Here is a 22,185-nt window from a genome sequence, read left to right as displayed (position 1 = left end):
AGTCAATCCGATGAAAAATGATATGTGCCTTGTGGACATATGCACCACAAACTCTATACTTAGGGAAGTCCAATGTTTCCACTCTCATTGAGAGAAAGGAGATATTTTAAAATCGCTAGACACGATGAGGTATTTGTTGGCTCAAGTTGAGTCATATTTACTATCCCTATGGGTACCCGAGTAACATCGGGATGCTTTATTGCTTCCCAGGTTTAACTCGTACCCTACTAAACTATAGAGGTATCCGTCAAAATAGTTTCCATAGCGAAACTTATGATGACAACAAAGAGAAATATCTTCTCTTTACCATATGCAACGGATATGGCAAGCACATTCTCTATGTATCATCGACATTGCACTACACATACTACAAAACCCGTAGCACATGTTGCGTACGAGATAGTTTTCCAGAGTGTCTTTTGCATGATAAACTTGGCATTCCTGCTTTGGTCATCATTGACATTGGGTTGAAACCGAAACTATCAACAATTCCTCTGGTTTATAATTGTTATGATGCTAAATTCTAATAACATTTGGATTTTATGTGCACTACAAGTGACACAGGGAAGCTAATTTTAAGGCTCGCACACCTTAAAGTCTACGCTGAACCACTCAGACTCCTTGAATGCATCAAGTCGAGGTAAGTGGCTCTTCCCAGCCATTGAGTAGACTATTCAGGTATCCATGGTTCTAAAAGACATATCTACATGATGGTCTTAAGTGTGTGCTTTATTCACACGAAACCATTGGCCATTATCCTGACATCGATTTCAAGCAAATTGAATGGATAACATTGCAGAATTCTCCTTGAATGCCTTCTCTATGGTTTTTGGATTGAAATTTAGCAATTTGTCCTAATGTCTAGACTCAAAATGGTTTGGTAGAATCCTATCCAAAGAGTTAAGTTCATTACATTATCTTTACTTTGGAATTGCAACTTACCAACTTTACGTTGGAGTCATGCAGTTTTACACGCTCATGACAGAACTGCATAATATTATTCCCCACTATCTTTGATATGTGGATATCTACCAAGTATTTCCTATCTGCGGTAATTCGGTTGCATACCGATATCACCACCCGGCATACATCATTGGCCCCTTAACATATAGTTGGGATCTATGTGAGGAATAACTGTATTTCGCTCAATACCTCAAGCCCCTCACATGGGGAGTTATTCAAGGCCAGTATGCTGATTCAATGAGGAACATTTCTAGGCATTAGGGGGAGATTTCAAGTACCATAAAGAATGCCAGGAAATTAGTGGAATGTTCAACACATTTTCTGCCTCAAATCCACACACTCAAAGATCTGAACCATGCGTTCAGAAGATTTGCATCACATTGCAAATAACCTGCCAGATTCATTTACTGACTATAAAGGTGTCACACAATCTTATAATCCTGCAAAAATATGCCTGAAAGAGTGATGGTACCAACAAAATTCACTCCACTCCCTGTTCATAGCAACAAGGGGAGATGTATGGCAGAAGTACATCAGGATTCAGCTTCCCGCAAGCAAGGATATCAAGGCATGTGAATCAGTAAATGCAAGTCAACTTCACGTTGATAGACACCTATTGGGTAGTATACACCCAGTGGACGGGAAACCTCCACCAACCCAGGTCATAGTGCACACAATGACCAGGACATCGGAATACCCGACTCGATCGCATTGGGAAATCGCGAGCAGTCACCATGGGTAACGATATTTCCATCAAGTCTATATTGATATATAGATTCTGGAGAATCATATAACCGGAAGTCTACAATTGTTGACATATATTTCTCAACTAGATTGCAAAAACCTTTCAAATGATTCAGATCCAAAGACCATGGCCATGGCAAAGTGTGAACAACACTCGGACTGAACTCAAGCAAAGGGTATAATCTAGGTAGAAATGATCTTGCTCAATAATGGGAAGGTATTCATAAGCAATACCTACACCAGTTTTCTTTTGAAAACGGAATTGAGAACAATGAGGTGGTGAAACATAGAGCAAGTATTGTAGCACAATGGTTCACGCAGATACCCAACTATTCTCCAGAGGTGGAATCTCTTTCCGATAACTTATATCATTGGCAATACAAAATCATCTATCTCTGCAGTTGATAGATGTAGTGATTACATATCCATGTCGATCACTAGATTTAGACATATATGATTTATTCCCAATGGAGTCTCAATTCTGAATCAAAATACAAAATGCAACATACATTGTGTAACATCAGTAAGTCACCATAAGACTTATTGTTGTTGGTACATATGGTACAACCGACGTAGTGAGGTCCTTATTCACAAGGATTACTCCTACAATGATGATTATCCATGTTTGTGTGTCTGCAATGATGACACATGTAATCATCTAAGTGACAGAGTTTAAAATGAAGGATTTGGGTGAACCAAAAATCCGCTCGTTACTACAACTTGAGCACCTTCATTCATACATTATGGTATACTATGTTGTCTATATCCAAAATATATTGGAGAAATTCATTATGGACAAATCTTATCCATCCATAAACTCTCATGGTAGTTCATTCTCTAGACGTAGAGAAAGGTCTATTTAGACCAAGAGATGATGGGAATGAGATATTGGGACTCAACGTTCCATAATGCCATTGGATCCACCAAACACAATTGGTTGGTATTCAAGAATATCTTTGGATATCTCCAAGGCATCAAACAACTTGTCCTGATTTTTCAGTTTCACAGAAATGTGAACACCAATATCATTGGATACATCGATCAGATCCCCACTATGTCAGATCATAGACAATTTTAGTGTTCCTACTAGGTGTGGTAGCCTCTCATGAAGAGTCTTCAAAATAGACCTCATGGCTACATCCACCAATCATTATCTCAAAGATAATGTTGCTTGTGTTTCCCGGATGCAAACATGTTACTAATAAGCAATATCTTTATATTGCATATCTTGCAAGTCAAATCATGCAACTGATTTGTTCACCAAGTCTCTACCAACTTTTACATTCCAGAAACATGTTCATGGAATTGGTATATGACGGCTTCGGAATTTTCAAGAATCAGGGGGAGTATCTTCCTGAATTGTTCCTGTTCAATGCATCATATTATACTCTTTTTTCCTTCATGAGTTTACTATACTTGTTCTCATAAAGGTTTTTAATGAGGTAATATCAACATGAGATCATATGTCGTACTTTCCAGTTTTCCCCACCGGGGCTTTTGGGAAAGTATAACGACATGTTTATTATTCTTATTATTCTCCAAACTCTATGGTTCGTACATATTGAGTTAACGGAGATGATAACCACTGTATGTTGCAGCATTTTCTCCTTATTTTCCCACTGGGTTTGCAGGAGTTTTCGCAACATATCATACACTACTCCTCATATTTTTTCCCACAGGGTTTTTGGAGGAGAACTTAATCAAGGTGATGGATCCTTATGCAGTCAAGCGTTGATTAGGGGGAGTGTTAAGAATAATTAACCCATCATTAATTATGGGATAATCCCCACTCTTCCCGCACGGGCAGTTCCAACCAATGGAGCGGTTTTCTCCCTAGAGCGTTGCAACCTTTGGAGCCAACCTTTCAGGAATAGTCGCCCCCTTTGGAGACGCCTGTTGAGATTGTATATAAACTCATATCATCTAGCAATAAAGGGTTACTTGATTCTCTATCGCTTGTCTGTTGATTACATTTAACAGTTTTAATATGTTAGGGATTGCATTGCAGCAGACCATAGAATATTGAACCAGAAAATCCAACATGCATATTGAAGCTTAGATTAGGAACCTAACCAGCTACCCTCTTGTGTGTAGACAAGATAAGAGCGCAAAAGAGTGCCTTAGGAGGCGCGACACGGCGCGCCCCAGCCTCTAGTTTGCATCAAATGCATACCTACACTGACGTCCTCATTTATCCACTCAAAGGACGTGCCCCGCCTTTTAGTTTCAGCTTTTCAGTATGCCAAGCCAAGGTCTTAATTTGTGACAAAATGGGTCATCATCCTAAGTGAAGCTGCTACTTCCATCTGCACCAATGGTTGGGTTTCTTGGATGGGTGTTGTTGCTACATTGTGAGGAATTTTGGCAGCCATGGAACCCATAACAGGTTTGCGTCCTCATCGATGCACAAACACGCTTTCTCCCACTCCTCCTATCTATAAAATTGGTCGTGACATGATACGATTATAATGGGAAAGAAACAATCAAGGTAGGCCTCCATCCCTATGCGACGCAACCCGCACTCGACTGCAAATGCGTCAGCGAGGCGGACGAGCAATGGAGGCGTCAGCGAGGCTGTAACACCCCGGATATGATTTTCCTAATATGTAATCCAACTCTTGCCGTTTCCGGCCTTAAGTTATTTTATTTTCTCGGGTTCGGGTTTTTGTCTCCGTGTGTGTTGTCGTTGTCATGCATCTCATATCATGTCATCATGTGCATTGCATTTGCATACGTGTTCGTCTCATGCATTCGAGCATTTCCCCCGTTGTCCGTTTTGCATTCCGGCGCTTCGTTCTCCTCCGGTGGTTATTTCTACCTTTCTTTCGTGTGTGGGGATTAAACATTTCCGGATTGGACCGAGACTTGCCAAGCGGCCTTGGTTTACTACCGGTAGACCGCCTGTCAAGTTTCGTACCATTTGGACTTCGTTTGATACTCCAACGGTTAACCGAGGGACCGAAAAGGCCTCGTGTGTGTTGCAGCCCAACACCCCTCCAATTTGGCCCAAAACCCACCAAAACCCTCTCCATCATCTAGAGCGTTCGATCACGATCGCGTAGCCGCAAACCGCACCTCATTTGGACTCTCCTAGCTCCCTCTATGCCTATAAATAGACCCCTCTCGAAAATCCCGGATCCCCTCTTCCAAACCCTAGCCCCGCTACATCCGCGCGGCCGGACAACGTCCGGGCCGCACCGGACATCCCGTCGCCGCCAACCCGCGATCGCCACGTGGGCGGGTGAGCCCCACATCACCGCCGCCGCTCGAGGCCCGCCAGGCCCGCGGGAGGCCCTCCCGGGCCCATCGACCGCGCCGCCCCGCGCCCTCCTCCGTCCCTGCGCCCGATGCCCGGCGCCGCCGCGCGCCATTGCCGGCCTCGCCGCTCCGGCGAGGCACCGCCGCCCTGCAGCTCCCCGACGACGCCGGCCGCCGCCTCCCCGAGACCTCGCCGACCCGCCGCCGCCTCGACCTCGCCTCCCCTCGCCCGGATCCGGCTCCGGCAAGCTCCTCCGGCCGCTAGACGCTCCGGCCACCGAGCCCCGTCGCTGGTGAACAGTTGCCGGCCAACCTCGTAAACCGCGCCCGGCCAGATCTGGATCCGGATCTTGCCTCGGTTGACTTTTTGCCCGAAACCCTAATTATTTTGGCTATGTTCATTGCATCGTAACTTTGCACCTGTAGCTCCGTTTTGGGCATATAGCATATCACAATGTTCGTCTCAGAGAGCACATCATTTCATCTCATTGCATCATTTTCATTTGAGTTCATCTTGATGCCTGAAATGCTGTTGGAAGAGTGCTATTTGAGATAATTGTCAGATATGCTGCTTCAATTAGATATTTGTCATTTTTGCCATGATTGTTGTGTGCATGATATGCCCCTGAGCTCTACATGTGTTTTGTTATGTGTTTTGCCATCTATCCAGAGGTGCAACCCATGTATTTTTGTGATGTGTGTGGTGACTAGCACAAGCTTGCAAAGTGGTGCATTCGTTAATGCTGATTTCAGGGACTTAACATTTCCACTAAGTCCTTGGACTGTTTATCTCATTATGCCATATGTTCATGTTGTTTCCTAGTGATCCGTGCCTCTTTTGAGGATGATCAGTAAGGATGTTTTGTTAATCTTGTAGTGCTCTATCCATCCATGTCTTTGTTTGCAATTATGGAGCACCCTAGCTTGAGTCAATCGAGCTCTACTTTTGCTATTTCGTGAATCTGGGCAGATTGTCTACTTGTTAGCGATTTTGCCGAGGATGTTGTAGTTGATCCGTGCATGCTATGCTATTGTTCTTGCCATGTCTATCTTGTATAATGTGTATTATTGATGGGTGTGTGCTTAGATTGTCATGACTTGCTCCAGTTTTCACAAAGTCTGAGAACTGATTATGTTTTTGCCATGTTCACATGCTTGCAAATGTATTTTCCGATCCCTTTTGGCTCAAGGTCACTAAGGGACTTTTGTTAAGCTCTTTGAGTAGCTCCATGCCATGCTTTACTTTGCCATGTTTAGGTCCTGTAGTATATAGTTTCATGCTCCAAAGAGTGCTATCTGATCTGAAATTCCAGACAAGTGTTAATTTCACTAAGTCTGAAATCTGTTTACGAAATGCATTTTTGCCATGCTTGTTTGAACCTGTTAATGGATGAATTGGCCGTAGCTCAGTGCTAGCCTTTTGTTAAGCATCATGAGTGGATCCCTGCCATGTATTTTGATGCCATGTTTGGGTTCTGTAGCATGTTCATCTTGTTGCATTTAGATGGCTACGTGCTGTAAATCGCAGAACGTGGTCATATTTGAATTGCTTGCCATTTCCGAACCATAACTCCGATTCCGGTGATCTTTATATCGTTTTCAAGTGATTTCATCTCACCTTTCCAGTGGCACACTTGGATTTCCATGTTGAGGCCAGGTTCATTCATTCCTTGTCAAACCTTGCATATGCATCACATATTGCATCCCGCATAGCATACCATCTTTGCATCATGTTGTTTGAGTTTGCACGTGGTTGATTATGTCCTTGTTGCTTGTTTTTCTTGTTTGGGTAGAGCCGGGAGACGAGTTCGCTAAAAAGGAGCCCGGTGAGTTTGCTTTCGAGGATCCAGTTAACTCTGACAACTTTGCAAGCAAGATGATCATACCCTCGAAATCACTACTATCTTTGCTTTGCTAGATGCTTTTTTTTTGCTATGCCTATGCTATGATGCCTACCAATTGCTTATCATGCCTCCCAAATTGCCATGTCAAACCTCTAACCCACCATGTCCTAGCAAACCGTTGATTGGCTATGTTACCGCTTTGCTCAGCCCCTCTTATAGCGTTGCTAGTTGCAAGTGAAGATTGGAGATCGTTCCTTGTTGGAACATTACTTACTTGTTGGGATATCATTATATTGCCTTGTTATCTTAATGCATCTATATACTTGGTAAAGGGTGAAAGGCTCGGCCTCTCGCCTAATGTTTTGTTCCACTCTTGCCGCCCCAGTTTTCGTCATATCGGTGTTATGTTCCCGGATTTTGCGTTCCTTACGCGGTTGTGTCATAATGGGAACCCCTTGATAGTTCGCCTTGATTAAAGCTTTTCCAGCAATGCCAACCTTGGTTTTACCATTTGCCACCTAGCCTCTTTTTCCCTTGGGTTTCCGGAGTCCGAGGGTCATCTTATTTTAAACCCCCCCGGCCAGTGCTCCTCTGAGTGTCGGTCCACCTGTCAGCTGCCGGTGGCCACCAGGGGCAACTCTGGGCTGGCCTACCTGTACCTAGGACAATCTGAGTGTGCCCTGAGAACGAGATATGTGCAGCTCCTATCGGGATTTGTCGGCACATTCGGGCGGTGTTGCTGGATTTGTTTTAACTTGTCGAAGTGTCTTGAAGAACCAGGATACCAAGCCTAATCGGAACGTCTCGGGAGGAGGTCTATTCCTTCGTTGACCGTGAGAGCTTGTCATGGGCTAAGTTGGGACTCCCCTGCAGGGATTTGAACTTTCGAAAGCCGTGCCCGCGGTTATGGGTAGATGGGAATTTGTTAATGTCCGGTTGTAGATAACTTGAACCTTAACTTAATTAAAATGAATCAACAGTGTGAGTTGCCGTGATGGTCTCTTCTCGGCGGAGTCCGGAAAGTGAACACGGTGTTGGAGTAATGCTTGCCACAGGATGCCCTCTAGTTACTCGCTCGTGCTTTGCCTCCTCTTCTCGCTCTCTTTTGCGAATAGGATAGCCACCATATATGCTAGTCGCTTGCTGCAGCTCCACATATTTTCCTTGCCTTGCCTATAAGCTTGAATAGTCTTGATCACGAGGGTGCGAGATTGCTGAGTCCCTGTGGCTCACAGATTACTTCCAAACCAGATGCACGGCCTGATGATTCCGTTCCAGATGACACGCTTGAGCTCAAGTGGGAGTTCGACGAGGACTCACGCCGATACTACGTGTCTTTCCCTGATGATCAGTAGTGGTGCCCAGTTGGGGCGATCGGGACCGTGTCGCATGTTGGGTTGTTCTTTTATTTTGGCGCCGTAGTCAGGCCATGAGTGTTTGAATGTTGTAATGCTATTTATGTACTTTGATTGACGTGGCGAGTGTAAGCCAACTATGTATCTCCCCTTTCATTATCTATATTACATGGGATGTTGTGAAGATTGCCTAACTTGCGACATTGCTTTCAATGCGGTTATGCCTCTAAGTCGTGCCTCGACATGTGGGAGCTATAGCCGCATCGAGGGCGTGACAAGTTGGTAATCAGAGCCTTCCGCGACCTTAGGAGCCCCCATTGCTTGATCATTTTTAGCAGCCGTTTTTGAGTCTAGAAAAATGTTTTGAGTCATTTAGGAATTATATATCGGAGAGTTTAGGAATTCTTTTTACTCCCCAGTCTCCTCATCGCTCTGGTAAGGCATCCTGACGTAGAGTTTTGACTCTTCTCTTCTCAAATTTCACTAAAAAAAATTTTAGGATCACGCGGGTATCTTGGAATCGTTCTGATGGTTTTGTGACGAGAACATTGTTCTTGGTGCCTCCTGTCTTTAGGGGTTGTGGCAGTGTCCCGGGGAGTTGAGCTCCGAGGTGTTGTCGTCACAATTTTATCGTTGCAATTCTGGAATACCTAAGTTTAGTACACCGACATCGAAAATCTCTTTTATGCAGTTCGTTGGTGAGATAACCTCGACGCCACCCAGTACTGGGGCGGGAGTTCGGGAGTATCGCCATAACTTGTATAACGGATGCTTTTTCGAAGGTTGAGGTAGATGGTTTCCAAAGTTTTTCTCGGTTATGTGTTGAAGGATGGATACAGCTGGATGTAGGATTTGCTAGATTTGGGTGAGATATTATGCTTCCCCTGTATCCCCAACACCTGATTGCATAACCGGAAAGGTTCGGGAGTTTCATAGGTGGGAATTCTTGTAGCTCTAGTTCTTCTTCCACGGATATTTGGTTTGAGATTGGGATTTCTTACCGAGTATTCGTTCTTGATCCGTACCTTGTTGATTTATTCCTCTACCTAAATTCTAAGTGGCTTCTCAATTTATGGATATGTGACCATTTCAAGTGGAATGCATTCGTTCATTTTTTTCAGATGTGAAGACTATATGTTGCAATTTTCATTCTGTTGGATTCAGCTTCAATATTTGTCTATCAATGTGCTAATGGATGTCACCCTCTTCAGGATGGCTCCCGCTAAGAGCACCAATCAGAATCAGAATTAGGATCCGCCACCTCCTCCACCTCCTTCGGAGGCATGGCAAGCGGTGATGGCCACAACCAATGCAAACACGCAGTTGATCATGCAAATTCTTCAAGAGAGCAATCAAGCGAACCAAGGCAACCAAGGCAACAATCAGAATCACTTTGCTACACTCAACCAGTTCCTTGCTAACGGGCCAAAGATTTTTAGCAATTGTGTTGAGGCAACTGATGCTGACGATTGGCTCGTGGACCTGTGCAAGCATTTCGACTGCAGTAACGTCAGGCCTGAGGACTTTGTCAAGTTCGCTTCCTTCCAACTCAAAGACCAAGCTACAGAATGGTTCCAGTAGTACAAGGATTCCAGAGGAGGCCGTGTGATTACCTGGGATGAATTCTGTCAAGACTTCAAAGCTCATCATATCCCTCAGAGCGTGGTTGAAAGCAAGCGTGAGGAATTTCGCAACCTGAAGCAAGGCTCTTTGTCTGTCTATGACTACAACAAGTTGTTTCAGAAGCTTGCCCACTTTGCTAAGCAGGATGTCCCTGATGAGAAGAGCATGATATACCAGTTCAGGGGTGGTCTCAAAGAAGAAATCCAGCTAGCTCTTGTTCTCTTTGAGCCCTTGAGGTACGATGAGTTCTACAACATGGCATTGAAGCAAGAGGCTGCTCAACTGAGGTGTGATGCTTCCAAGAAGCGAGTCAGAGACACTACTCCTTCTTCCTCTACTCAAGTGGCCAAGCAGCAGAAGTATTGGCTCCCTCCTCCTCCGTTCCATCATCCGTATCAGAAGAGCAAAGGTGGAAGTGGATCTTCCCACCCACCCAACCCTGGCTTTCAGAACAAGACTTCGTCTCAAGCTCCAAGTTTGAGTGCTCCGTATCACCGTCCGCTTTCAGAGGTCACGTGCAACAAGTGCCAACAGAAGGGTCACTATGCCAACAAATGCTTCAATCAGAGGCGTCTTCCTCCTCCTCCTCCTGTGAGATCGGCAAGTACAGCTGTGGTAAAACATAACCCCAAGCACGCCAAGGTCAACTTGATGAACGCAGCTCAGGCAGAGGACTCGTCAGATGTCATCATGGGTAACCTTCCTGTTAATGATATTCCTACAAAAGTTCTTTTTGACATAGGTGCATCGCATTGTTTCATCTCGAGACCGTTTACATCTAGGCATGAATTGACTTCACAAGTTTTGCCTAGTCCGTTAGCAGTTGTCTCTCCCGGTAAGCGCATGCATGCTAACTCCATCATTCCGGATGTTACTATCACCTTGGGTGACTACAAGTTTTTGGCTTCTCCAACGGTTCTTGGTGACTCGGATATTGATCTTATTCTCGGAATGGATTGGCTTTCTAAGCACAAGGCGCATCTTGATTGTGCAGCCAGGCAGATTCTATTGACTCATTCGTCTGAGGATGTAATTGTTTTTGCCGCTCGTGATGATACCATCTGTCTATTTTCTCTCAATGAGAAGGCTGAACCGGACGCTATCTCGCAGATTCCAGTCATTTGCGAATATCAAGACGTCTTTCCAGAAGAGCTTCCAGGAATGCCTCTGCACCGGCCAGTTGAATTCGTCATTGATCTTGAGCCTGGCACGGAACCAGTGTGCAAACGTCCTTACAAGCTCGGACCTGAAGAGTTGAAGGAGCCGAAGAAGCAACTCGATATTCAAGAGAGAATGGGTCTCATCCGACCTAGTTCTTCTCCGTGGGGTTGTGGTGTTCTTTTTGTGAAGAAGAAGGATGGAACGGACCGACTTTGTGTTGATTACCGTCCATTGAACAAGAAGACTATCAAGAACAAATACCCACTTCCCAACATCAACGAGCTGTTCGAACAACTCAAAGGTGCCCAAGTATTCTCCAAGCTTGATCTCCGTATGGGTTATCATCAGATTCGAATCCGTGAGCAAGATATTCCCAAGACGGCTTTCAGGACAAGCTATGGTTCATATGAATACACTGTCATGTCTTTTGGCCTCGTCAACGCTCCTCCGACGTTCTCTCGCATGCTGAACTTCATCTTCAACGCCTAAACCAATGACTTCGTTTTGGTCTATCTCGACGACATTCTGGTCTTTTCGAAGAACAAGGAAGATCATGCCAAGCACTTACGTTTGGTACTCGATAAGCTGAGGGAACATCAGTTCTACGCCAAGTTCTCAAAGTGCAAATTTTGGCTCGATGAGGTTCTTTATCTTGGTCATATCATCTCTGCCAAGGGCATTGCGGTGAATCCTGAGAAGGTGTTTGCAATTGTGAATTGGGAACCACCTCAGAACGTGAAGCAACTCCGTAGCTTCCTCGGTCTCGCAAGCTACTGTCGAAGATTCGTTGAAAACTTTTCTAAGATCGCGAAGCCTCTCTCAAATCTTCTCTAGAAGCACGTCAAGTACGTTTGGTCTCCGGAGTGTGACATTGCTTTCAACACTTTGAAAGAGAAATTGGTCACTGCTCCAGTTCTGACTCCGCCTGATGAATCCAAACCGTACGAGGTCTTTTGCGATGCCTCTCTCCAAGGTCTCGGCGCAGTGTTGATGCAAGAGAAGAAAGTTGTGGCTTATACCTCTCGCCAGTTGAAGCCCAACGAGAAGAACTACCGCACTCATGACCTCGAGTTGGCGGCAGTTGTGCTTGCTCTTTTGACTTGAAGACATCTCTTATTGGGAAGAAAAGTGGACATCTTCACTGACCACAAGAGTCTCAAGTACATCTTCACTCAGCCTAATATCAACCTCAGGCAAACTCGATGGGTCGAAATGATTCAAGAGTATAATCCAAGTATCGAGTACACTCCAGGCAAGGCCAATGTGATTGCTGACGCATTGAGCAGGAAGACTTATTGCAATAGTCTGATTCTCAAGCCTTATCAACCCGAGCTTTGTGAAGCTTTCCGCAAACTTAATCTGCAAGCTGTTCCTCAAGGTTTCCTCGCCAACCTTTAAGTCTCTCCTACCTTGGAAGAACAGATTCGCCAAGCCCAACTTCTTGATGCTATGGTGAAAAAGGTGAAAATTGGGATTGCCAAGAGTCAACCCAAGTACAAGTGCTACCGCCTTGATGACAAGGATACTCTCTTCTTCGAGGATCGTATTGTTGTGCCCAAAGGTGACCTTCGTAAAGTGATCATGAACGAGGCTCACAATTCTCTCCTCTCCATCCACCCTGGGAGCACGAAGATGTATCAAGACCTCAAGCAGGCTTATTGGTGGACTCGAATGAAGAGCGAGATTGCCCAATTCGTGAATGAGTGTGATGTCTGCAGAAGAGTGAAGGCAGAACACCAAAGGCCAACTGGTCTCCTCCAACCTCTTGCCATTCTAGAATGGAAGTTTGACCACATTGAGATGGACTTCATTACTGGGTTTCCAAAGTCCAAGCGTGGCAATGATGCTATATTCGTTGTCATCGACAAACTCACTAAAGTGGCTCACTTTCTTCCTATCAAAGAGTCAATCACTGCAGCTCAATTAGCGGAACTCTATACCTCTCGAATTGTCTCTCTGCACGGTATTCCACAAGTGATCTCTTCAGACCGTGGCAGCATCTTTACCTCCAAATTTTGGGATTCTTTTCAAAAGGCCATGGGCACCAACATCCGCTTCAGCACAGCTTTCCATCCTCAAACTAGCGGTCAAGTCGAGCGTGTCAATCAGATTCTTGAAGATATGCTCAGGGCTTGTGTGATCTCCTTCGGCATGAAGTGGGAGGATTGTCTTCCTTATGCTGAATTCTCCTACAACAACAGTTTTCAAGCAAGTTCGGGCAAGGCCCCATTTGAAATTCTGTATGGCAGGAAGTGCCGTACCCCTCTCAACTGGTGTGAAACCGGCGAACGTCAGCTTTTGGGAAATGACTTAATCACAGAGGCAGAGGAAATGTGCCAAGTCATTCGAGATAACCTCAAAGCAGCCCAATCCTGCCAGAAGAGCTACTATGATAGTAAGCACCGTGATTTGGCTTTTGAGATCGGAGATCATGTTTACCTTTGCGTCTCTCCAATGAAAGGTACTCGTCGCTTCGGTATCAAAGGGAAGCTTGCCCCCAAATACGTGGGACCTTTCAAGATTGTTAGCAAGAGAGGCGATCTCGCCTATCAACTCGAGCTTCCTTCAAACTTTGCAAATGTGCATGACGTGTTCCATGTCTCTCAGCTTCGAAAGTGCTTCAAGACTCCTGATCACATAGTGAAATTCGAGGACATTGAGCTCCAAGAAGATCTCTCTTATCGTGAGCACCCCGTTGCTATTCTTGAAGAGACTGAACGTAAGACTCGCAACAAGTCAATCAAATTCCTCAAAGTCAAGTCATCACACCATTCCGACCGTGAAGCTACCTGGGAACGCGAGGATCACCTCCGTTCTGAGTACCCGGCGTTCTTTCAGTCCTAGATCTCGGGACGAGATCCTTTCGTAGTGGTGGAGTGTTGTAACACCCCGGATATGATTTTCCTAATATGTAATCCAACTCTTGCCGTTTCCGGCCTTAAGTTATTTTATTTTCTCGGGTTCGGGTTTTTGTCTCCGTGTGTGTTGTCGTTGTCATGCATCTCATATCATGTCATCATGTGCATTGCATTTGCATACGTGTTCGTCTCATGCATTCGAGCATTTCCCCGTTGTCCGTTTTGCATTCCGGCGCTTCGTTCTCCTCCGGTGGTTATTTCTACCTTTCTTTCGTGTGTGGGGATTAAACATTTCCGGATTGGACCGAGACTTGCCAAGCGGCCTTGGTTTACTACCGGTAGACCGCCTGTCAAGTTTCGTACCATTTGGACTTCGTTTGATACTCCAACGGTTAACCGAGGGACCAAAAAGGCCTCGTGTGTGTTGCAGCCCAACACCCCTCCTATTTTGCCCAAAACCCACCAAAACCCTCTCCATCATCTAGAGCGTTCGATCATGATCGCGTAGCCGCAAACCGCACCTCATTTGGACTCTCCTAGCTCCCTCTATGCCTATAAATAGACCCCTCTCGAAAATCCCGGATCCCCTCTTCCAAACCCTAGCCCCGCTCCATCCGGGCGGCCGGACAACGTCCGGGACGCACCGGACATCCCGCCGCCGCCAACCCGCGATCGCCACGTGGCTGGGCGAGCCCCACATCGCCGCCGCCGCTCGAGGCCCGCCAGGCCCGCGGGAGGCCCTCCCTGGCCCATCGACCGCGCCGCCCCGCGCCCTCCTCCGTCCCCGCGCCCGATGCCCGGCGCCGCCGCGCGCCATTGCTGGCCTCGCCGCTCCGGCGAGGCACCGCCGCCCTGCAGCTCCCCGATGACGCCGGCCGCCGCCTCCCCGAGACCTCGCCGACCCGCCGCCGCCTCGACCTCGCCTCCCCTCGCCCGGATCCGGCTTCGGCGAGCTCCTCCGGCAGCTAGACGCTCCGGCCACCGAGCCCCGTCGCCGGTGAACAGTTGCCGGCCAACCTCGTAAACCGCGCCCGGCCAGATCTGGATCCGAATCTTGCCTCGGTTTACTTTTTGCCCGAAACCCTAATTATTTTGGCTATGTTCATCGCATCGTAACTTTGCACCTGTAGCTCCGTTTTGGGCATATAACATATCATAATGTTCGTCTCAGAGAGCACATCATTTCCTCTCATTGCATCATTTTCATTTGAGTTCATCTTGATGCCTGAAATGCTGTTGGAAGAGTGCTATTTGAGATAATTGTCAGATCTGCTGCTTCAATTAGATATTTGTCATTTTTTCCATGATTGTTGTGTGCATGATATGCCCCTGAGCTCTACATGTGTTTTGTTATGTGTTTTGCCATCTATCCAGAGGTGCAACCCATGTATTTTTGTGATGTGTGTGGTGACTAGCACAAGCTTGCAAAGTGGTGCATTCGTTAATGCTGATTTCAGGGACTTAGCATTTCCACTAAGTCCTTGGACTGTTTATCTCATTATGCCATATGTTCATGTTGTTTCCTAGTGATCCGTGCCTCTTTTGAGGATGATTAGTAAGGATGTTTTGTTAATCTTGTAGTGCTCTATCCATCCATGTCTTTGTTTGCAATTATGGAGCACCCTAGCTTGAGTCAATCGAGCTCTACTTTTGCTATTTCGTGAATCTGGGCAGATTGTCTACTTGTTAGCGATTTTGCTGAGGATGTTGTAGTTGATCCGTGCATGCTATGCTATTGTTCTTGCCATGTCTATCTTGTATAATGTGTATTATTGATGGGTGTGTGCTTAGATTGTCATGACTTGCTCTGTAGTGAGTGCATCGAGCTCGTAAACATGCCTACTTGATAACTGTTTTCAGCATGCTCCAGTTTTCACTAAGTCTGAGAACTGATTATGTTTTTGCCATGTTCACATGCTTGCAAATGTATTTTCCGATCTCTTTTGGCTCAAGGTCACTAAGGGACTTTTGTTAAGCTCTTTGAGTAGCTACATGCCATGCTTTACTGTGCCATGTTCAGGTCCTGTAGCATATAGTTTTCATGCTCCAAAGAGTGCTATCTGATCTGAAATTCCAGACAAGTGTTAATTTCACTAAGTCTGAAATCTGTTTACGAAATGCATTTTTGCCATGCTTGTTTGAACCTGTTAATGGCTGAATTGGCCGTAGCTCAGTGCTAGCCTTTTGTTAAGGATCATGAGTGGATCCTTGCCATGTATTTTGATGCCATGTTTGGGTGCTGTAGCATGTTCATCTTGTTGCATTTAGATGGCTACTTGCTGTAAATCGCAGAACGTGGTCATATTTGAATTGCTTGCCATTTCCAAACCGTAACTCCAATTCCGTTGATCTTTATATCGTTTTCAAGTGATTTCATCTCACCTTTCCAGTGGCACACTTGGATTTCCATGTTGAGGCCAGGTTCATTCATTCCTTGTCAAACCTTGCATATGCATCACATATTGCATCCCGCATAGCATACCATCTTTGCATCATGTTGTTTGAGTTTGCATGTGGTTGATTGTGTCCTTGTTGCTTGTTTGTCTTGTTTGGGTAGAGCCGGGAGACGAGTTTGCTAACGAGGAGACCGTTGAGTTTGCTTTCGAGGAACCAGTCAACTCTGACAACTTTGTAGGCAAGATGATCATACCCTCGAAATCACTACTATCTTTGCTTTGCTAAATGCTCACTCTTTTGCTATGTCTATGCTACGATGCCTACCACTTGCTTATCATGCCTCCCAAATTGCCATGTCAAACCTCTAACCCACCATGTCCTAGCAAACCGTTGATTGGCTATGTTACCGCTTTTCTCAGCCCCTCTTATAGCGTTGCTAGTTGCAGGTGAAGATCGGAGACCGTTCCTTGTTGGAACATTACTTACTTGTTGGGATATCATTATATTGCCTTGTTATCTTAATGCATCTATATACTTGGTAAAGGGTGGAAGGCTCGGCCTCTCGCCTAGTGTTTTGTTCCACTCTTGCCGCCCTAGTTTCCGTCATATCGGTGTTATGTTCCCGGATTTTGCGTTCCTTACGCGGTTGGGTCATAATGGGAACCCCTTGATAGTTCGCCTTGATTAAAGCTTTTCCAGCAATGCCCAACCTTGGTTTTACCATTTGCCACCTAGCCTCTTTTTCCCTTGGGTTTCCGGAGCCCGAGGGTCATCTTATTTAAACCCCCCCGGGCCAGTGCTCCTCTGAGTGTTGGTCCACCTGTCAGCTGCCGGTGGCCACCCGGGGCAACTCGGGGCTGGCCTACCTGTACCTAGGACAATCTGAGTGTGCCCTGAGAACGAGATATGTGCAGCTCCTATCGGGATTTGTCGGCACATTCGGGCGGTGTTGCTGGATTCGTTTTAACTTGTCGAAGTGTCTTGAAGAACCGGGATACCGAGCCTGATCGGAACATCTCGGGAGGAGGTCTATTCCTTCATTGACCATGAGAGCTTGTCGTGGGCTAAGTTGGGACTCCCCTGCAGGGATTTGAACTTTCGAAAGCCGTGCCCACGGTTATGGGCAGATGGGAATTTGTTAATGTCCGGTTGTAGATAACTTGAACCTTAACTTAATTAAAATGAATCAACAGTGTGAGTTGCCGTGATGGTCTCTTCTCGGCCGAGTCCGGGAAGTGAACACGGTGTTGGAGTAATGCTTGCCGCAGGATGCCCTCTAGTTACTCGTGTCGTGGTTCTAACTCTGACAGTGATGTAGGGGGGTGTGTATGGAGAGGCTAGATCTCAGCTATGGAGAGGTTGTAAACACACAGGGTGTACGAGTTCAGGCCCTTCGCGGAGGAAGTAACAGCCCTATGTCTCCGTGCCCGGAGGCGGTCGGTTGGATTATATGCGTGTGAATAACAGAGGTGCGAACCCTTGTCTCGGAGGAGGGGGGTGGCTTATATAGAGTGCACCAGGACCCCGGCCAGCCCACGTTACCAAGGGTTCAATGTACATTAAGGCGGGGCGTTATTGGTAACGCTGGTAATAAAGTGCTATAATGACCATAAAGACTACTTAATAGCCGACCGTTTGCCTGCGGAGTGACTTTAGATCTCCTGGCAGTCGAGTGGTTGGCTTCGTGGTCGAGTGGTAGCTTCTTGGTCGAGTGTCTTAAACCCGTCGAGTGGGTACCTTCAAGTCGATTGAAAGGTGACTTCTTCCAGGGATGTCCTTGGGTAGGGCTCTTAGTACAGGTCCATGCCCCTACCCTAGGTACATAGCTTCGTCATTAGCCCCCGAATGGAACGACGTTCGAGTGGGGAAGGAGTTGGGGGTCCTTCCGACTGGTTCTTAGCGTCATATGAATGTCTTGCACTGGATCAATCGCCACGGATGACGTTGTAAACTTCTATTGGTCACCTTGATCCATTCTTGGTCTCTCGTCGAGTGAATTTCCTTACTTGTGAAATACCGAGTGCCGGCGCGAGAGGGATCTTCTGTTTGATGAGTTGTTTCGCAGCCCGCGGATTTCGCGGGATTTGAACATCGGGAAGCGAGCGGGACGGGCGCGGCCGCAGTAATCGGATGTGATAAGGTGGAAGCTCCTCGATTTCTGCGCCACCTTTTTCGCCACGTACTGCACGCGCGTCTGCTGCGGGATTTGACGGGATAGCCTAGGCCTACCAGTCAGCCACTCGGAAGCGGCCTCTTATAAGCCGCCGGCTCGGGTTTCCAAACAGTGCTCTCTCCTTTCTTTCTCCCTTCGCAAAGTCCTCCGCCACCTCCGCTCTCACCCTAGCGCCGCATGCCCGTTCGAGATTTGCCGGCGACGATGGTGAAGGGCAAGACGTCTGCTCTGGAGCGCGCGAAGAAGGCGGCGGCGCAGGGGAAAGTGAAGAAGTCCGCTCGGGGCGGATCTTCCTCAAGGACTGCTCTGCCCAGAGGCTGGATCCAGGGCGACTGGATGCCGTCGGTGATTCGGCAGGAAGATCTCGATGATATGGTTGAGGGGGGAGTCATTCCTTACGAAGCTGCGCGCCTCCCGGGAGGAGAAGTCGAGCCCCGACCTCGTGATGGTGAGTGTGTCCTCCTCGCCACCCATATCTATCGAGGGTTTTCTCTGCCTCCTCATCCTTTTTTCCGGAGTTTTCTGAACTTCTTCGGAGCGCAGCTCCACCACTTCACTCCCAACTCTATCGTGTACCTTGCCGCTTTCATTTCCTTGTGTGAGGGTTTCCTGGGTTGCCGCCCCCATTGGGGACTCTTTAAGCACATCTTCACTTGCCGTTCCCAATCGGTCAAGAAGGCCAAGTCGAGTGATGAAAGGATGCAGGTGATCCAGCTGTGCGGGGGCCTGGCGATCCAGACGAGGGGAAAGAGTTGTTTTCCATCTATCACTTTCCCAGAGTCGGTCCGTGGTTGGCAGGCGACCTGGTTTTACTGCAAAGACCAGGCGACCCCAGGACAGTCGACTGGGCTTCCCCCTTTCTCTCTCGACCGAGCTCAAAAACCCGCTTCTCTGAAAGTGACGCCGGAAGAAAAGGCCCAAGTCAAAGTGCTGGTTGGTCGAGTGGTTCAGCTTGTCCGCGATGGCGTGACTGGCATGGACTTGCTGGAGGTCTTCCTTCGGAGGCGCATCCAACCGCTCCAGGCTCGTGACCACCCGATGTGGCTGTACTCGGGCCTCGAAGACACCACTCGGATCCACCCGGAGGAGGTCACTGATGAGATGTTGGAGGGGTGGCTGTCGAGCATCACAGGAAACAAAGACAACCCCCGAGGAGCCAGGAGGGTTTCTCCACTCGACAACACATACGAAGTGGACCAGGTCTGACTTTATGCTCCCGACTGAGATCTTATTTTCTTCATTAGTCTTCTTGGAATTGGTCGATTGATTTTTGTCTTGTCTGTTGTTTTCCAGGCAACTAATGAGATGTACTCGACGCCCAACGGGGCACAGGAGCCAACTGAGGAAGGGGAGGCGAGCGAAGGTGAGAGTGGAGACAATCAAGGCGAGTGGGAGTCCGATGGCGAAGGAGAGGGAGACGACGACGTCGACTCCAGTGAAGAGGAGGAGGAGGAGGTCGAACCCCCCCGTCCAGAGAGGCGGTCCAAGCTTACACACGATCCAGCGCGGGAACGTGGTAAGGCGACTGCTCCTGTTGGGCAGTCGTCGAAACGCCCTCGGACCTCTTCTCCTACAGCCGACCGAGAAGGCTCCCAAGCACCCACGCGTGACGCCGTCCAAGCCGCCCAAGGCTCTGCCCAAGATGAAGATGACTGTCCCCACCATCTCTGGGTAATAATAAAGCTTGTTTTCCTTTGTCGACCGTGGACAGATCCTTGGTCGATTCATTGAACCAACTGATTGACTTTCGAGATTTGCAGTGCTGCTACTTCTGAGCTCTCCGCCAAGGACGACGATCAAGAGATGGGGGATGTTGTTACCTCCAACCCTGGTACGATTACTGATGTTCTGCCTTGAGTCGACTAGACATTTATTGCAACTCTGGTCGATTGAATTTTTTCTTGTAGCTCCTCCTCATGTTATCAACCTCCCGGATGACGATGATGTGCCGCCGAGAGTGAGAAGGAACAGGAGAGCGTCGGCTGGCGAGACCCCACAATGCACTCCGGCGCCTGAGGCCGTAGCTCGAGACGGTGGTGAAACCACTCGGGCTTCTCTGACTTTCGCCATTCCTCTAACGAGTGTGCGGCCCTCGACATCGACTGCGGATCCGCCTTCGCTTTTTGCCGCGTACCCCGTCCCTGAGGACCAAGCAGCTGCCGCAAAAGAGGCTATACGCCAGGCGGGGATCATGATGGAACAAGTGAAAGTGGCTCGGGAGGCTAGCCAAGCAGCTTATGACGCGAGTTCGGCTCTTCAGAGTAACGTCCAGGTCAGTCGACTCAACACTTGGTCTGTTACGATATGCTGTTTGAAGAATCTCTTTTCCGAAGATCTTTCTATCTGTACACCCACTGGGTGTGTCTGCCAATTCTTGGACGAGTGGGGGCACGCTAAGTGCACCCACTGGGTGTAGTCCCCGAGACTACGGTGGACTGCTGGCAATCGACTGTAGTCTTTATATTGTGTTGCTGTAGCTGTATTTCTTCACTCGGTCTGGTCAGGCCATGTCGAATGGAACTGTATCCGGTCGACTTTTTTTTACAGTGGGGGCACGCTGAGTGCACCCACTGGGTGTAGTCCCCGAGACTACTGTCGAATGTTTTTGATTCGGCTGTAGTCTTAGAAACGCCATCATTGTCTCTTAGTTACTCGGAAGCAACTTATCTTGGACGTCAGTCGACTGATTTTTTTTACAGAAATCCTGCGAACTTGTAGCTCGCTATACTGAGTTGGAGAATCAGCAGATCCAGCTCAACCTTAACTTGAAGCTTGCTCAAGAGAATTTGAAGAAGGCGCAAGAAGAAGCAAAAGGTATGGCTGGTGAGGTTCTCCATTCTTGACGAGTGACTTTTCTTTCTTGTCCATTCTTGATGTTGATTTCACTCGACGTGCCGCAGATAAACAGGAAGACGCTCTGAAGAAGAAGGATCAAGATCTTGCAGAAGCACAGAAGGAGGTCTTGAACAAAACGAGGCTTGCTGAAGAGAAACTGGCTTCGGTCGGAACTCTTGAGCAGGAGAACTCCAGACTGAAAGCTGCTCTCGAGGTAGCCAATCAAGAGGTCAGCCGACTGAAGAACGACAACGTGGCTCTGCACGACAAGGCGGGTGAGCTGGCGGGGAAGAGGAACGATCTGGAGGCTTATCTCGGTGGACTCGCCAAGAAGCTGTTCATCATGCTCGAAGGTAATTACTCCGCCCCGACTGTCTTGCAGTTACCAAGCCTGTGTAGGGCCACTGTCTTACTCTTGAATCGTGTTTGCAGAATTCTGCCAGAGCTTCGAAGAGGAAACCAGTCAAGTGGAGCCAGGCTTGGACCCCGCCAATTCTCTCGTGAAGGATGAGGCTGCTATGAACGTGCTCCGACTGGAGTCTCGTGTTACCAGTGTTGTTGACTATCTTGCTCGACTGAAGGTTGCGATGTCGCGGATCGACACATCACTCTGGCCTGGGACGACGCTTCAGAACGACCTCGAGTCTCTGATGGCTCGACTGAATGAAGTCCCGGGTCAAGTGGCGGAATGGAAGAAATCTTATGCTAGATGTGGTGCTGATGTCGCTCTGTCTCTGGTCCGCGTCCATTGCAAGGAGGCGCAAGAAGAAAAGCTGGCCGCCATCCAAGTTGCCAATACCAGGAAGCACAGCTTTCAAGACTTCATGGAGACTTTCATAGCTGCTGCCACTCGTATTGCAGACAGGATCGACTTGGACGAGTTCGTCGCCCCTTCCAGTCCTCCACCTGAGGAATGAAAAACTTTTATGCTTCACTTTAAATTTGCCTCGGAATGCCGAGTGGATTTGTAACCG

General features: G+C 47.6%; 1 protein-coding gene across 1 annotated transcript; it reads left to right on the top strand.

The window, feature by feature from the left end:
- The first annotated feature begins 21,063 nt into the window (after window positions 1-21,063).
- On the top strand, window positions 21,064-22,185 carry LOC147981817 (uncharacterized). The gene is made up of 3 exons (XM_087514120.1): window positions 21,064-21,190; window positions 21,277-21,564; window positions 21,644-22,185. The coding sequence occupies exons 2-3, from the start codon at window positions 21,555-21,557 to the stop codon at window positions 22,126-22,128; spliced, it is 495 nt and encodes a 164-aa protein (XP_087370246.1). The 5' UTR covers window positions 21,064-21,190; window positions 21,277-21,554; the 3' UTR covers window positions 22,129-22,185.

This window comes from Triticum urartu, chromosome 3A (assembly GCF_056163025.1).
Source record: "Triticum urartu cultivar PI428250 chromosome 3A, HENAU_Tu73, whole genome shotgun sequence".
NCBI classification, from domain to species: Eukaryota; Viridiplantae; Streptophyta; class Magnoliopsida; order Poales; family Poaceae; genus Triticum; species Triticum urartu.
Note: the sequence above shows the minus strand (reverse complement) of the source record. Positions and strands in the feature narration are given on the sequence as shown.